The sequence below is a fragment of the Microcebus murinus genome, chromosome 10, assembly GCF_040939455.1.
Source record: "Microcebus murinus isolate Inina chromosome 10, M.murinus_Inina_mat1.0, whole genome shotgun sequence".
Lineage (NCBI taxonomy): Eukaryota > Metazoa > Chordata > Mammalia > Primates > Cheirogaleidae > Microcebus > Microcebus murinus.
This window is the reverse complement of record NC_134113.1, coordinates 65,294,471-65,312,850: the sequence shown is the minus strand read 5'-3', so window position 1 is coordinate 65,312,850 and position 18,380 is coordinate 65,294,471. Positions and strand designations below refer to the sequence as shown.

At 35.4% G+C, this 18,380-nt stretch overlaps 1 protein-coding gene across 1 annotated transcript in view; it reads left to right on the top strand.

The window, feature by feature from the left end:
• The window catches only part of TAFA2 (TAFA chemokine like family member 2), a 422,620-nt gene that overhangs the window by 265,249 nt on the left and 138,991 nt on the right, over positions 1–18,380 (top strand). Inside the window, exon 2 of the mRNA XM_020287527.2 lies at positions 15,352–15,458. Coding sequence (XP_020143116.1) covers positions 15,353–15,458 — 106 coding nt within the window. The 5' untranslated portion in view covers position 15,352. The remainder of the gene's footprint in view (positions 1–15,351; positions 15,459–18,380) is intronic.

Sequence of the window (18,380 nt, the reverse complement as noted above, 5' to 3'; positions counted from 1 at the left end):
AGTGTGAACTCTGGTGAACTTGATTAAATAGTCTCTTCTTGGACTCCTTTCTATTGGTTTCTTTTGAGGACGTAGAATGACATGCCTCTCAACACATAGCTGCCACTATCTTTTTCATGGTTTGTTTACCTTTGTAATTTTTGATGGTAAGGTTGAAATGTGTTAATGTTGCTGCCTTTTGTGGGATGGTTATATGAAGGAGAACTTTGGATATACACCTTTAGCTCTCCAGTTCCCTTACCTCTGAGAAAGATCTATGCTTAGAAGAGGTTTTATATTGTAATGGTTTATCATTAAAGATGTTTTTCTCTAGAATGTGTGCTGTTAACTAGCTAGTGTTTGATGGCATATTGACCATACTGGAGGGCCGAACACACAGAGAGAAGAATCCTTCATACCTGTATCTGGAGCCACAGTGAGAATAAACATTCTTCTCGGACTACAACCTTTATCCTAACAAAGAACCCTTAAAGATTCAGTTTTTCATCATTCTTACTCATTCTTTCACTCCTTTGCTAGCATGAAGGAGGAGAGGCCGAGGTGAAGTGGGTTTCTTCTGTACCTCATTTCCCAAGAGAACAGGTATACCAGAACAAAAGGAATAAACGTGCTTAACTAATCCCAGTGGTAATAGAGTAAAGAAATGCTCAGAACTGGCTCCATTACTATAGATTATTTGCATTAATTGCTATAAATGCCTTATTAAAAGATGTTTTGTTATAAACCCCACATATGGAACTTAGATGTTATGTACAGAGCTATCTCTCTTCTTATCATACATAGTCACAAAATTAAATACTATAATAAATTTACCCATTTATGAGAGCCTACATATAATTGGTAGTTTTCTTTCGTACTCTATATAATGATGCTCCGCCCAACAGTTGTGATATGTAGCTATCTCTGTATCATGCAGCAGTGGATGCTTTGTGGATTGTCTGTATTCTCAAAGCATTTGCCTGTCTCCAGCCTCCTGTTTCTAGTATAGTCATTTAGCGCCATTGTGGTAAGAGGGTAGGAAGAAATAAACCAAATTTTTCTACTCATTGTTACTTTTGCCTGAAGTTTTTGTAGGAGAGGAGGTCAAATATAAAATGAGGTAGTATATTATCCAGATCTCAATTATCCAGCCGCCCTTTACAAACCTTCAAGATTTGGTACTACATGTGCATTTTATATTAAATTGTATAAACTAGGTTTATTTCCATTAAATAGCTTTAATATATTTTAAATTTTGGCTCAATTAAACTCAAATTTTCTGATGCCTTATTGTTTGGTGTCATGTCTTGATACAGTGGTTCAGTATGAAATCTCATTTTGGGTCATACTCTATAATCACACTGCCTTTTATTTATTTATTTTGGGAAGAGCAGATTTGAATCCTGTTCATAATTTTAAAAAGTAAGTAAACATTTTCCTTTAGAATTCTAATACTTTCACACTTAAGTTTCAAGTCTGTTACCCAGCGTGAGTTGATTTTTGTGAGAGGTGAAAGGTGTGGGTCCTGTTTCAGTCTTTTACATGTGGCTATCTAGTTTCCCCAGCACCATTTATTGAATAAGGATTCTTTTCCCCAGTGTATGTTTTTGTTTGCTTTGTAAAGATTAGATGGCTATATGAGGATGGTTTTATATCTGGGTTCTCTATTCTGTTCCACTGGTCAATGTCCCTATTCTTGTGCCAATGCAAACCTGATTTAATTACTACAGCCTTGTAGTATAGTTTGAAATATGGTGAATTGATACCTCTCATTTTGTTTTTATTGCCTGGAATTGCTTTTGCTATACAGGATCTTCTCTGGTTTCATACGAAGCATAAAATTATTTTTTCTATATCTATGAAAAGTGATGTTGGTATTTTAATAAGGATTGCATTGAATCTGTAGATTACTTTGGGTAGTGTAGATATTTTAACAATGTTGATTCTGCTGACCCATGAGCAATCAACTCACGCTGGGTAACAGACTTAAACCTAAGGTATGAAACTATTAGAATTCTAGAGGAAAACATAGGAAATATTCTTATAAACATTGGCCTAGGCAAAGAATTTATGAAGAAGACCCCAAAGGCAATCACAGCAGCAACAAAAATAAATAAATGGGAACTGATCAAACTAAAAAGCTTCTGCACAGCCAAAGAAACTCTCACGAGAGCAAACAGACAACCTACAGAATGGGAGAAAATTTTCACATGCTACATATCGGATAAGGGGCTGAAAACTAGAATCTATTTAGAACTCAGGAAAATCAGCAAGAAAAAAAATGAAACAACCCTATCAAAAAGTGGGCAAAGGACATGAACAAAAATTTTTCAAAAGAAGACAGAATACTAAGAGAAGTATCCCAAGAATGGAAAAATAAGCAACACATGGACTAACTAACAAATGGGTATTAACAGGTAAACACCTAAGTGGACATACAAGAATAACATCAAGTGTCAGGCAGACGGGAGGGGGGAGGAGAAGATGGGTATATACATACATAATGAGTGTGATGCTCACCGCCTGGAAGATGGTCACGTTTGAAGCTCTGACTCGAGGGGGTGAAGGAGCAAGGGCAATATACATAACCTTAACATGTGTACCCCATAATATGCTGAAATAAAAAAAGTAAAAGTAAGTAAACAAATGGTAAGAATAGTAGCAATGAATACAAAACAGAAATCCGGGGGAAAAATGTAGTTTAGGGTTAATATTGAAAAGTCGAAAGAGATATGAATTTTTTTATTTCAAAATATTATGGGTATGCAAATGTTTTGGCTAAATGAATTGCTTTTGTATCCTTTGAGTCAAAGTTATAAGTGTGTCCATCACCCAGATAGTGTGCACTATACCCATTAGGTGTGAATTTGCCCATGTCCTCCTCCCCCCTTCCACCTCCTTGATTTCCATTGGGTTTTACTTCCATATGTGCACATGAGTGTTGATCGATTAGTTATAATTAATAGTGAGTACATGTGGTATTTGTTTTTCCATTCTTGTGATACTTCACCTAGAAGAATGGTCTCTGGTTCCATCCAGATTGTTATAAAAGGTATTAGTTCATCATTTTTTTTTATAGCTGAGTAATACTCCATGGTATACATATATCATATTTTATTAATCCACTAATGAATTGATTGGCAGTTGGGTTGATTGCACATCTTTGCAATTGTGAATTGTGCTGCAATAAACATTCTAGTGCAAGTGTCTTTTTATTAAAATGACTTCTTTTCCTTTAGGTAAATACCCAACAGTGGGATTGCTAGATCAAATGGTAGCTCTACTTTTAGTTCTTTGAGGTATCTCCATACTACTTTCCACAGAGGCTGTACTAGTTTGCAGTCCCACCAACAGTGGATCAATGTTCCTTTCTCCACATCCATGCCAGCATCTGTTGTTTTGGGACTTTTTGATAAAAGCTATTCACAGTGGAGTTAGGTAATATCTCATTGTGGTTTTAATTTGCATTTCCCTGATGATTAGAGACATTGAGCATTTTTTCATATATTTGTTGGCCATTAGTCTATCTTCTTTTGAAAGCTTCTGTTCATGTCTTTTGCCCACTTTTTAATGGGATTGTTTGATATTTTTCTTGATGAGTTGCTTGAGTTCTTTGTTGATTGTTGTTATTAACCATTTATTGGATATGTAGCATGCAAATATTATCTCCGATTCTGTCTATTTTTCTCTATTGACTATTCCTTGGTGGTGCAGAAGCCTTTTAATTTAATCAGGTCTCATTTATTTATTTTTTATTGTTGCTGTGAGTGCCTTTAGGGTTTTTCTCTTATATTCTTTGCCTAGGGCAATATCTATAAGAGTTTTAGCACCTCTTGTATTATCCTAGATGGAGCTGGAGCCCATTCTGCTAAGTGAAGTATCACAAGAATGGAAAAACAAGCACCACATGTACTCACCATCAAATTGCTATTAACTGATCAACATTTAAGTGCACATATAGTAATAACATTCATTGGGTGTTGGCAGATGGGAGGGAGGAGGAGGGGATGAATATGTATACAGCTAATGAATGCAGTGCACCATCTGGGGGATAGATATGCTTGAAGCTCTGACTCAGGTGGGACAAGGCAATATAATTAACCTAAACATTTGTACCCCCATAATATGCTGAAATAAAAAAAATAAAATAAAAACAAGGAAAAAAGAGTTTTTTCAACATTTTCTTCTAGAATTCTTATAGCAACAAAGAAAATAAAACACCTAGGAATATATTTAACCAACAAGGTGAAAGACTTCTACAGAGAGAAGTACAAAACACTGAGAAATGAAATTGCAAAAGACATAAACAAATGGAAAAAGACATCATGCTCATGGATTGGCAGAATCAACATTGCCAAAATGTTTATACTACCCAAAGTGATTTACAGATTCAAGGCAATCCCCATTAAAATACCAATGTCATTTTTTCAGATATAGAAAAAATAATTCTATGTTTTGCATTAAACCAGAAAAGACCATGAATAGCCAAAGCAACCTTAAGCAAAAAGAACAAATCAGGATGTGTCACTTTACCAGACTTTAAGCCATACTACAAGGCTATAGTAACCAAAACAAGATGGTACTGGCACAAGAATAGAGACATTAGACCAATGTCAGAACGGAGAACTCAGATATAAAACCATGCTTACATTGCCATCTGATCTTTGACAAAGCAGACAAAAACATACAGTTGGGAAAAAGAATCCCTATTCAATAAATGGTGCTGGGGAAATTGGATAGCCACAAATAAAAGACTGAAACAGGATCCAAATCTTTCGCTACTCACAAAAATTAATACAAGATGGGTAACAGACTTAAACCTAAGACGTGAAGCTATAAGAATTCTAGGAGATATGAATTTTAAATATGATGGATATACTGCCTTCAAGCTATCTATAGTCACTGGGAAAATAGTAAAATACTTCAACAGGGAATGTAAGAATGAAGGACATGCATTTAATGTTGCCTTCTTGATGTCTTTTGGTGCTCAGAAGACAGATATAGAAAATAGTCAACTGATTATTCCATATTGAATAAAGAAGTTAATCACAGGAGAACTTTAAATGACTGTGTCATAGCTAACGTTTATATTTTGCTTACTAAGTGACAAGATCTGTGCTGAATACTTTACATAAATCAACTGATTCACCATCCCAACAGCTCAATGAGGCAGATAATCTTATCCAAATATTACAGCAGAGAATACTGAGGCTTTCTAAAGTCAAACAGCATGTCTCTACCAGCTATTAATAATATGTAGCCAAGTCTCAAACTCACATGTCAGACTTCAAATCCACATGCTCTTAATTGTCATGTTAGACTAAATCTGCTGTGTTTTTAATTAGAATAAACAATTCAGAATCTTCTCAATTGGCCAGTAGAACTATAGACAAATTATCTGTCTTGTGTACAGAAAAGAGTTGATCAAAAAACAAATGAAGATTTCATTATTTTAATCTCTACCATCGTCTATAAAATTCTAAGCTTGTTTTTCCTTAGGCAAGCATGTTTGCACATAGAAGTCAGTGTTAGTGTCTTGCTAAAATGATATATTAATAGTTGAAAACCAGAGTAAAGGTGGAAGATTTTGCAATAAAATTGTATGACACAATTAAATGGGAATTTCAGATAAATTCCATTTTAAATTAGTGTCCTGTAATTTATCCAGCAACCCTACCTAAAATTGTCACTCCTGGTGTAGCAATTCCATTGGTTCTAATCTCAATGGAATGGTATCTAGTAGACCTAGGGAACTTAGCTATGAAAGTTTTAACTCACCGTTAACCAGACCATGTGGTGTATATAAATGGTAAATCGTGCACCATTTAAAGCTTGATCATTTTATAGTCCCATTGAGCACAGTAATGGGGTACCATAGTATTTCCTTTTTCCAGTATCATGGCAATGAGGTAATTTTCTTTTGGTAATCTTCTACATAACTGAGAACTAGCACTTCATTTTAGTCCCTCCCCCCTTTTTTTAGTGCACACTTGTCTAAAATGCACCAAATGCTTTTAGGACTCATTAGAGAGTATATGGGATATTATTCATTCACTGCTGTGATGAGGACTGAGCCAGTGGGCAGAAGATCTGAATTCAAGACTTGCCTCTGACACTTATTATTTGTCTTCAAATTATTCTTTCAGATTCTAATATCTAATCTGAGGATACTAATATATTAAGAACTTAGTTCAAAGAATTAACGTGAAAGTTGAATGAGATGTTGAATGAGCCAGCACATTTTAAAGCGTAAAACCAGAAAAAAAAAAACATACATAGTGATATTAATGACTTCAGTTAGCATGCTGTGCTCTGTGTGTTTCTAGAGGCATACGAGGAGTATTTTTCCTATACTTAGTGATCCTGGTATGCTATACATTTTTAGATTTGTTGTCTAGTCTCTGATATCCAATTATCAAAATTTATTTGGCAAAGCCATCAGCAGACACTGTTTATCAGTCAGCCCTGCTTCTATTTTTAGCCCATTGCTTTATACTCTTAACTTTTAATTCTTTAGACTTAGGATAAATTCCTAAAAGATAGCTTCATTTCTCACCTATGACTAAAACATGTAAACTTTCAAAATTTGGTATTCAAAGACTTTTTATTTATTATTCATTCTTAGCTAGGAGGTTGTGTTTCAGATATTATTCATGATATATAAAAATAGCTACAGCATATTGAGTGTCTACTTTATGCCTGGCTTTGTGTTAGATGCTTTAAAAATGTATTTATTCTTTACAACAATCCTACCAATATGTAATAGTATTGATGCATTTTGTATGTGTGCATTGTGACTCAAAAATTTTTGTTAAGCAGACTCGACAAATTGATTTAACTATGTTGTATTAGAGCCCAGAATCAAATTCGGGCATGTATTTCTGACTTACAAGCCCATGCTCAGAGAGAAAGACCTTTGATAAGATAGTAATATCTCTGATTTATCATATATCTTTCTTTTAGTTCAAATTGTCACCTGATTTCTTGTTTATTATAATAATATTTCTATTTGAAAAAAAATAGATAACATTCCCATTTTATAGATATATAGAAGGGCAAATGATTCACTTGTTATTATGGATACACAGTGATATAGCTTACCCTTGATCATTTCAGGCGTTTTCCAGTGTTCCCATAAATCTTAAATGATTGCTTTATCTTTGCTTTATGGCATTTTTGTCTGTTTTGGGTATTAGAGCTTGGAGGATTAGAATATTGTTTGTTTCTGGAGAAATCATTTAAATGATAATACATTCTATTCGATACAATTTCAATCTGTGGGTGGCAAAAGCATTTACACAAATCCAATGATTTGGCTATACGCTGCTACGCATAAAGCAATAGTGCTCCTGGGTTTTTGTGCCCACCAAAATTGCAGCATTGTGGGGAAATGAATGGAAGCATAAGATTTGGGTGAAGGGAGTAGATAATTGTGGTTCTTAAATAAGGCTTGTATTTGTTGCCAGGAATTCCTTAGAAACCAATAGAGCTTTCTTGGCTAAATCTCCAGGGTCAACTTCTTTATTGAACAGAATCCAAAAGGTAGATTCATTACAAAACACTGATATATCAAATATAGTAAGCATTTTAAAGCAATTATTTCAATTCAGACAGATTTGAGAAACATTTAGATTCCATTGTCTATGTTTTAAAGGTACCTAAGAAAATATGATCTAATTAGGCTAATCATATGACTGGTATATGAAAATGCAACTCAATGAACTTTTGATGATAATCTGTAAGATGGGAAATCCAGATACTAATTCTTCAACAAGAAGGTTCTGATTCAAATAATGTGCTTGGCAAATTTGGCTTGAAATACTATAATGTGATGATATTGTATAAATGATATGAAATGAAAGCAAAAATAATAGTTGTAATAAAAATGATTAAAATTAATCACCTCAGTTTGGGGATGATATAACACACAACATACATGATTACACAATGGCATGTATGAGTTACATGATTATCTCCTAAATTTTTACTCTATGTTCCTATATTTACATGATAGATACATATGAGTCTGTTTTGTTTTACTATTTATCTATACCTATTTAATGTATCTATTTATCTTTTTATATATTAATATCTCAATACTGATTGCACTACCTACCTCAAAAAATAATTGCTATTTCAGTAAATAATTTGGATATATTATATAGAGCCATAGTATTTATCAAACCTGTGGTTCTAGATGTTTTATTTAGTAGGATTTTGTAATACTCTATTAGCAAGAACAAAGAATAATTTAGTTTTGGAGGATACATTTTGTTTCTATAAAAATAAGAACATTAAAATCAATAATAAGAATAATAAGTTATACTTGTAGAATGCTTTATATTTACAAAAACTGTTACCTACTTTTTAAAAATAATTAATTATTTTTATTTCAACATATTATGGGGGTACAAATGTTTACGTTACATATATGGCCTTTGACCTACCTGAGTCAGAGCTTCAAGCATGTTCATTCCCCAGAGGGTGCACACTGCACCCATTAGGTGTGAGTATACCCATTCCCTCCTTTCCCTCCCACCTGCCCAACACCGGGTGAATGTTCCTACTATATGTGCACATAAGTATTGATCAGTTAATATCAATTTGATGGTGAGTACATGTGTTGTTTGTTTTTCCATTCTTGTGATACTTCACTTAGTAAAATGGGCTCTAGCTCTATCCAGGATAATACAAGAGGTACTATATCACCATTCCTTTTTGTGGCTGAGTAGAATTCCATGGTATACATACACCACATTTTATTAATCCACTCAAGTATTGATGGGCACTTGGGTTGTTTCCACACCTTTGCAATTGTGAATGGTGCTGCTATAAACATTCGGGTACAGATGTCTTTTTTATAGAATGTCTTTTGTTCTTTTGAGGAGATGCCCAGTAATAGGATTGCTGGATCAACTGGTAGTTCTACTTTTAGCTCTTTGAGGTATCTCCATATTACTTTCCACAGAGGTTGTACTAGTTTGCAGTCCCACCAGTGGTGTATGAATGTTCCTATCTCTCTAAATCAAAACCACAATGAGATATCCCTTAACTCCAGTGAGAATGGCTTTTATCAAAAAGTCCCCAAACAATAAATGTTGGCACAGATGTTACCTATTTTTTGATCTCACTTAAAAGTTAACCTTCGTAATCTGTCCTCACTTTGGTATCTTTAACTCTTTCCTTCCTTTCCCCTCCCTCCCTCCCTCCCTCCCTCCCTCCCTCCCTCCCTCCCTCCCTCCCTCCCTCCCTCCCTTCCTTCCTTCCTTCCTTCCTTCCTTCCTTCCTTCCTCCCTCCCTCCCTTCCTTCTTTCCTTCTCCCTCCCTCCCTTCCACCTTCCTTCCCCCTTCCTTCCCTTTGCCATCACCTTGTTCTAGCCACTGTATGTTTCTTCCCTTCTTGCATGTTTCTTGAAAGAATAGTCTAGTTGTTTTTTACACTTCCTCACCTCCCACTCATTCTTTTCACTTCATCTTCCATTATTCAACAAATAGATACACTGTTCTTGACATCACCATTCCTAGTTGCTGAATATAATGGAAATTTCATTTTTATAGTTAAAAGAAGCAATAAAACATCTCCATTTAAAAAGACTCACTTCTTTTTTTCTAATTATAAAATCAATGCACCTATTCCTTCATCTCTTGATGTTTCATGATCCAGGTGATGGTCTACCTGCTAGATCAGTGACTAATAGGCAGGATCTCTGCCCTCATAGAAATTACATTTTAATGTGCAGAAGAAGAAAATGAACATTTGCACAAATGTATGAGTTAGTAAATAAGATATTTTCAGATTGTAATAATAGGGAAAATACTACAAGCTATTGGGAGACAGAGAAAGCCTGCAGGGTAGGTCTCTCTGGACTCTGGAAGGCAGGATGCTCTGGAGGTGATCTCTGGGGGTGATTATGAAAAGCAGACCACTATGCAAAACAGGAGGGAGAGCCTTCAAGGCAAAGTGAACATTTAGTGTGAGGTCTAGAAGGGATGGAGGGAAGGCCAATGTGGCTGAAGCATAGAGCATGAGGGAAATAGGGGATGTGAAAGGAGATCAGAGAGGTCAAGAGTTGGGCTTTGTCTCCAGTAAGAAATTTAGATTTTATTCTCAATTCAATGAGTAGGTAAATTCTAGGAATTTAAACAAAGGGTGAGGCTGGTGGGGTAATGTGATCTGATTTACACTTCATAAAAATCATTCTGGGCCGGGCGCGGTGGCTCACGCCTGTAATCCTAGCTCTCTGGGAGGCCGAGGCAGGCGGATTGCTCGAGGTCAGGAGTTCAAAACCAGCCTGAGCAAGAGCAAGACCCCATCTCTACTATAAATAGAAAGAAATTAATTGGCCAACTGATATATATATATATATATATATAAAAAAAATGTATATATATATATATATATATATATATATATATATATATACATACATATATATATATGTAAAAAATTAGCCGGGCATGGTGGCACATGCTTGTAGTCCCAGCTACTTGGGAGGCTGAGGCAGTAGGATCGCTTGAGCCCAGGAGTTTGAGGTTGCTGTGAGCTAGGCTGACGCCACGGCACTCACTCTAGCCTGGACAACAAAGTGAGACTCTGTCTCAAAAAAAAAAAAAAAAATCATTCTGGTCCCTATGAGGAGAAAGGGCACTGGCCTTATCAGTTGGAGCATTCTACCCTAAGAGTTGATTTCTGTATTAGATTTGTCTGTTAAAGGCTATGCCATTGTAATTAGTTAACACCAGGTCTGAATCTTAGGTCAATGTACATAAATGTTCTAAAAGGCTTTAAAAAATATATTATCTTACATGACCTTTATTTCCACAGAAGTATCTTAAGCTCAAAGGGAGGCAAAAGGTGGTTGAATTCCAGGCCCCTGCTTTTATCTCCTCTACACATCAGACATCCCATTTTTTTCCCTTCCACATTCTGGTCTATAGAGCAGTTAAATTTACATTCTGTTTTTATGGGGAAATGATTTTTCTCACCACATAGCAGTTTTATAATTCTTGCTTTTTTTTTTTTTTTTTTTTTTTTTTACAATTAAATGTACTTTTAACATTAGTGGGAGGTGAAGGGTTTCAAAAAATCCAAAAGTCTACATCTCAGTGACTATACCGGAAACATGTAACACAGCAGAGATGAGTGGGAGAAAGTCCAGGAGATTTAATTGTCAGTCCTCCACTTTGACAATTTTTCACTTCAACATCCTTCACTGCCAAGGTTACCATTTCTCAATTTTCTTGTTTTCCTCATGCTCTTTGCTGCTGCTGCTTGGGGAGCAATTTCAAGTTTTCATCTTTTGTGTGTATTTATACTTCAGTTTCCAGTTTCTTTTCACTCAATTTTTGCTGCTGCAAAATTCACTTAAATTTTGCCATTTTTACAGATGAATGTGACAATCTAAGCTTTGGTGGAAATTTTTAAACAGAGACCTGGTGGTTAGCAAATAGAATAAGAAGGGAATGTCTCTCCTCGTTTGCTCTCATACAAGGCCAAGAAGAAATGTATCATTTGTCTTTTTTTCTTTAGGTTTTTTTCCCTTTGTCAAAAATCCTTGATCACTACACTACATTTCACTTTGTTCAAACTTGATTGTTATTTAAAAATCGGAATGAAACATGTTCAGGATTGGATTTCTACCTTCTTTTTTCCTTCTTCTTAGTTTGCCCTGTCATGTCACACACTCCTCCTCTTTCGCTCATTCTTCCTGTTTGCTTTGTCCTAATTTCACCCAAGGAGATGACACACACTTGCTTCTTCCTCCTGTTGACAACTACACAATGTATTTGGCTGTAAGACACGACCAGCATTCAACAAATACCGATTTACAAGTTATTAAGTGGGACCTTGGACTAGGCCCTATATATTCACAAATTTATGGGGTGTAGTTCTTGTCTTTAGGAATCTTATATGAGAGTGATGAATGGAAATAAGGAAGTGGATAGTATAACTGTGTGGCAGTTGTGCATAAGAAGGGCACTCAACATAGCCTTGAACAAATCCTGTAGGAAGAATTCCAACCTGAACCATGCATGACCAGTGAGGAGAATTTTGTCAGCCATGGAGGTGAGATCTTGCTGGATGCCATTAAGGAAATTTCGCAGAATTAAAATATAGATCATGAGTGTGTGTGAAGAGAGAGGTGGTGAAGAAGGGCATAAAATAAGATTAGAGACATAAAAAGAAGCAAGGCTTTTTTTTTTTTTTTTTTTTTTTTTAACTCTGCTACAGAATTTTTATACCCTGCTAAGGATTCTGGCCATTTTTTTGTTTTAGTTTGTTTGTTTGTTTTTGAGCATAGAAGGGACTCATGTGAAGGCTTTAAGTAAGGATGTCTCAACATCATAGTTGTTACATATTTGGCTATAGCATAAAGAACACATTACATTGTAATTACATTACATTCAGTTAACAATATTTATCAGGCACTAGTAATAATATAAATACTGCAAATATAGTAGGTGGTGAAAAAGGCAGACACAGGATCTGCCTTCAGGTCCAGAGGAGGGCAATATGGGTGGCAGAAGTCCAGGTAGGATGCTGCGGCCAGTGAGAAATTTTGGTGGTCTAAATCATAGTATTGCACTAGGGATAGATATATATGTATACACATAAGAGATATTCAGGAGGTGGTATTGACAATCATGGTAATTGACTAGACAGGAGTTTTGGTGACATGAGATGTAAAAAATAGCAGACATTACAACCTCCCCCAAATTGACCTTCATTCTTCTTTCTTTTTTATATTTGGCAGCTTTGCAACTTCGTGGGTGTTTCTGTTTCCATACATCTAGTTATCAGTTCTGTCATTCCATTGGGTGGGTACATGATGGTATGAAAAATATGCTGGGTCATTGCCCTTGTGGCAGAGCCATTTGCTGTGGGAAAGCTATTATCAAGAATTATGCTAAGCAGCTCTTCCTGTCAGATGCGTTTTTCTGTTCATTCTGCTGTCTCATATAGAGTACAATAAGGTTGCAGGGCTTGGATGCCAAAGGGGAGGCAGGTTGAAAAAATTGTGGGGAAAAAAGAGAAGAATCTTAAAACAAGACTAGTAAGAGTGCTGAGAGAGGAAACAATGGCAATAGATGGAAGATTTGAAATGCGCATTTGGTTTGCTGAGAAAGAATACTAAACCAGATTATTGTTGCAGCTCAATATTTCTCTGAGCAGCTTCCTGAGGACACCAGTATCCTATATTACTCTGTGGAGAAGGTTCCCAGAAAATGTTTCTAAAAGAGCATACTTAATAATAAGCCTCTTGTTTAAAAAATCTGGTTAAATTTGTTGAACTTAGAATTTTCCAAATATTTTCCCCCTTTGTTTTTTACTAATACTACATTAACATTCTATGAAACTGGTGCCTCGCAGAATGCACTTAGGGAAATACTGGGTCTAATTGGATAATAATCACAGTGATTAAGATTTATTATTTGCTATGCATAGTGTTAAGCCCTTTACATGAACTGTTTCATTGAATCTTCATACTAACAATACAATGAAGTAGATATTATTATCATTCTCATCTTACTGGCAACAAAAATACTCTGAGTTATTAAGTAATTTGTTTACAACTACAGAGCCAATAATCAGGAAGTATGATTTTGAATACAAACAGTCTGATCTAAAAGTTCAAATACCTATTCCCTTGTACATTATCTTTGGCATGTCACAAGACTAAGGTTGTGTTAGCAGCTGTTGGTGCTACTGAAACTTTCTTCAATGATCTCATGAATGAGAGTAGCCTGTTAAGTACTCAAGGACCAAACATAGTCCAATGATCAAATGTTCTGTAATATCATAATTATTGAACCTTTAGTACATGCCAGTTAATGGGCCAGGTATTTCACATATGTTATCCTGAGTTACAGTAAAAGGCATCAAAGTAGGAAATCCACAAAAAGTAAAATTGTGTATAGGTCACATACTTAGAAGCCAGGAGAGCTTGGACTCAAACCCAGACGGTCCGACACAGGAGTTGATGCTTTTAATCATATAATACTGCCTCCTCAACATGTGAATTAATGAGCACAACTTCCCCATGCCACAAAATGTAAACATATATCTATATTAAAATACATAATATATTTACTTTTTCATTTATTTATCCATGTGTTTGAAATTGTACAGCCATCATTGATATCACTAAGTCATATTTTTGGAAATAGAATGGTTGGTAGGTGAAGGTATAAGGCAAAGAATAATTTAAGAGAATTCAAGAGAAAGAGGAATTAGGCTAGGTCAGGAAGTGACCCCAGAAAGTTGCATTAAAACCAGGGCAGACAAGAATCTGTAGGTCAAGCAAAAATGGAGTTGAGTGTAGTATCTAAATCTGAAGGCACTGGGTAACATATATATTTTACCTTCCTCATAAATAAATGCAGATGAATTGGATTTCATATCAGTTTTGCTTATCCCTTGGCTAGGGGTTAATATAAGAATTTTAGAATTAGACAATTCTGAGTTTGAATTTTTATTCTATCATTAAATGTGACCTTAGGCAAATTTCCATATATGAAATAAATATCATATATGTAATGTCATATAGTGTCATATGTGAAATGGGGATGGACATACCTACATGCCAAATTTGTGCTGAGGAACAAAGGAAAGAACGTATAAAGTGCTGGAAAAAGTAGGTGGTGAACTTTTATTATAGGTAGCTATTATTTTGTTATAACATTTTTTGTTTTCCCATTTTTTGGTTATAACATTTGATGGACTCAACTTGAAAATGTTAATTTTGTATTTTTCATTCTGTTCTTCCATTTTTCTCCTACTTCTGATAAAGTATAGCAAGATAGATTCCAACAACATTGTGTCACCTGTAGCAGAATTGTGTGTGTTAGATGGGTCAAGTTAGTTTGCAATAAGGAAGGTATGTTACCAGCTAATCTTTTCTAAAAGCACATTAGGAATAATAGATTTGAAGTGACTTTATTCTGTGCAGGAATTCATCTAAGCAGTTTTATTTAAACTGTTTACCTTGACCATTTGACTTGGCATTGAAGAAGGAATCTTTAGAAAAAAAGCAAAGCAATAAGGTTTTTATTTAAAGATTATTCAAATGACTGTGCCTTGGATTTTGTTAAAAAATTAAATCTACCTTTATATGAAGAGAAAAACCACAGTATTTCCTAACTAATTTAGGCTATTAACTGTCTACTTCTTGCATCATATCAAAGTACTTTGGAAAACTTTTATTTTCTATGCTCATGGTTTATATACAGTGAATAGCATTTTAAATACAAGTAATAAAATTGTCAGGTGTTCAATGGTTAAGGTGTTGTAGAAGGCTTTAAGTGGAGCACAATTATAATGGAAAATAAATAATTTCCACATAGTTAGGATTTTTTATTTTTATTTTTCAGGATGAGTAAGAGATACTTACAGAAAGCAACAAAAGGAAAACTGCTAATAATAATATTTATTGTAACCTTGTGGGGGAAAGTCGTATCCAGTGCAAACCATCATAAAGGTAAGCTCTTCTGTTTTCTTTCTCAACTATTATATCTGTGGAAAATGACTCCCCTTAGCACAGACTGTTGTGTTCTGTGTCCACTTATCTGTTAAATTTTACTACGTATGGGTTTTCCCTGGCAATTCTCTTTACATAAAAATGCAGAGAGTTATCCTTAAGGTGACTTTCATAGGGAAAACATGACATTTCCAGAATTACTGCCATTTCTGCAAATAGTGTTCAAGAAAATGAAATTGTATCTCTGCCTTTCCTTCTCTTTTAAGATGGTGATGTCAAAGTGTTAAAAATGAGTTTCAGATTGCACTCATTCTCATGAAGAAAGCATTTTGAATAATATATATATTAATAATATGTCTATATGTAAATTTTCTTTCAATGCTTTTTGTGGATTGTACTTTTTTATGCCAGAGTACCACTTTGACCATCATTAACACTATGCCTTGTATGGTATTCAGCAGGCTCAATTCTGCCATAGAACAGAGCAAGGATATTGTTCAATATGTGTGTTAAGCTTGACGGTGGAAAATTATGCTCTTTCTATTCTCTTTCTTGGCCATAAGACTCAGAATAATGAATAACTGCCTTCTCTAAATGAATTAAAATGGGGCTATTTCCGAACTGTCCTACCATAATCAAGTATTCATAACCTGAGAAGTCAATTTAGATTTTTCTGTGAAATATGATTTTACTATTCAGTTTTCAGTCTACTATAAAGTCTAGAGACTAGCAACTTACTTTCTTATTCTATTTTTGGGTGAAGGGGGAATTAAGATTGCTTTGAATTCTGTAACACTTAAATTAGTTGCACATGTCCATTTAATTAGCATTACACAGAACATTAACACAAGAGAGAGGAAAAATGTAGTATGAGGGACTGATGCCTCTAAGACAAACCTCTTCCCCCTATATTTAAAACCAAAGAGAGACATCCTGAAAAATAGAATTTTATGGAGTTACTTCATATTTCATAATCCTATTTTCTATGCACAGTGTGTTTGTGTGTGTAAACATATTTTTTCTCCTTTTCTTTAATACAGTACACTGATCTACAAAGCAGACCTTAAATTCTCTTTAATAATTGTTTTCAGTGTAAAATTGAAAAGATGTTGAGGAGGACATTCCCTGTAGCCCCGAATTGGCAACAACGAACCAGACCTTGGGACAAAGTCATGTTAAATACTCACCTTTTAAAACAGGTGCAAATTGCTGGGGTCAGGCCCTGCCTTGGGCTTAATAAGAGAACACACACCATCCATTCTATCCCCAGTGGTTGGTCACCCCCATACCCCTTCTGAGCCTATAAAAGAATAATTGAGAGAAGTTGGGGGATTCATAGGAATCGTGGGTGTCAGCCTGGCATAGCAAATGTTCATGATAAAGATACTTTCTCAACTCCAAAGCCAAGTTGTGGGGTCTGTAAGAGAATCACTAAGATTGCCTGTAGTGTATATTGTATACCATTGTTACAGCTACTTTTAAGAATTTGTAAGTTGTGTTCTGTTCTACACTAACTCCAGAACTAATATCTTTTCTTACATCATGCCAAAAAATGGTTCTTAAACATGATAAATTACACATTGTGTCAGAAAACTTACTTAAATTGCCAAACCAACACCTTACAGAAGACAGACTTTTTTGTCGTTTTGATGTTCCATTTCCACATGCCACTGATATTTGGGATGAAGATTTTATGAAAGGTCTTTCCCCTCCTGTCTCCTTCCCTCCTTTCACCTTCCTTCTCTTCATTCTTCCCTACTTTTTTCTTTATACTTATGGTACAAAATGCTCTTTTCATACAGGAAGTATAAATAACTCAAAATGAGCTATTTTACACATGAAATAATAAGTGCAATGTATATATAAGTTGTAGAATATGTTCACAAAATGAACACTAGTGTAGTCACTATCCTAAAAAGACTAGGGCGCTATCTCCCTAGGAATAAAGCCCAGACCTTGGAGATATCTGGGGTGTATGTGACCCTTGTAAGGATATATTTACATTCTAAATGGTTAGGGTGAGAACCTAGGATCCTTTCTATCTCATTCTTGTTTATGTGATTTATTGAAAGAGTGCTCTCAGGGGAAGGTGAGTGAGTGAAGCAGGATACATCAGGAGATTAAAAACTAAACACAAATAGAGTCTCATCTGGAACAGACTAGTATGGTTCTTTGGAGAAGCTCTGAAATGTGAATTGTTCCACAGAGATGATCCCTCCTTGAGGCAAAATGGATGGCCTTTTCCATACTTATGTCCATTGGCCATTAGCTATTGGTCTGTTCCCCGTGGCAGGGAGCAGCCTCCCTAGGGAAGTGACTCCTCTTTAGCAGAGGATAAGTCTCCAGAGAAGAGGGTGTCTATGAACTGTAATCAGCTAACATTTACAGCAAGTGTAGGAAAGGTACACAGTAGTTCACTGCTTGTAGCCTTCAGGTTCACCTGCTTCTCTCACAATTTCCAAGAAAACTTACTTGAGGAAGAATAGTAGGAGTGGTACCACTAATGCAGGTGGTATCAAGGCCATTATTGATACCCATTATTTGCCCCCAACCCTCTAGGCATTCTAAGTTTCTCTCTCCTTCAGCTAGTGCTTCTACTCATGTAGGAGGCTTGCCTGGTGTTTTTCTGAGAGTTCTGAGCCTTGGGTTACCATGCTCTTAGTGCTATGGTTGTGCACTTAATACATTGTTAGTTATAACTTGACATGGGAATGCCATGAGATGCCCCAGTGAATCATCCCAGTACCAAACATATTCCTGCCAGTCACTGGTATACAATGGGTGCCCTCTTACTCATGGTTATCAGAGTAGTTTACCTTATTGATTTTTAACTCCTTCATTTTCTTGCTAGTTTACAGGTATGAGGAGCCCCGACTGACCAGGCAACATGTGTCTTTATGTTGAGTAGGACTCTTACTATTT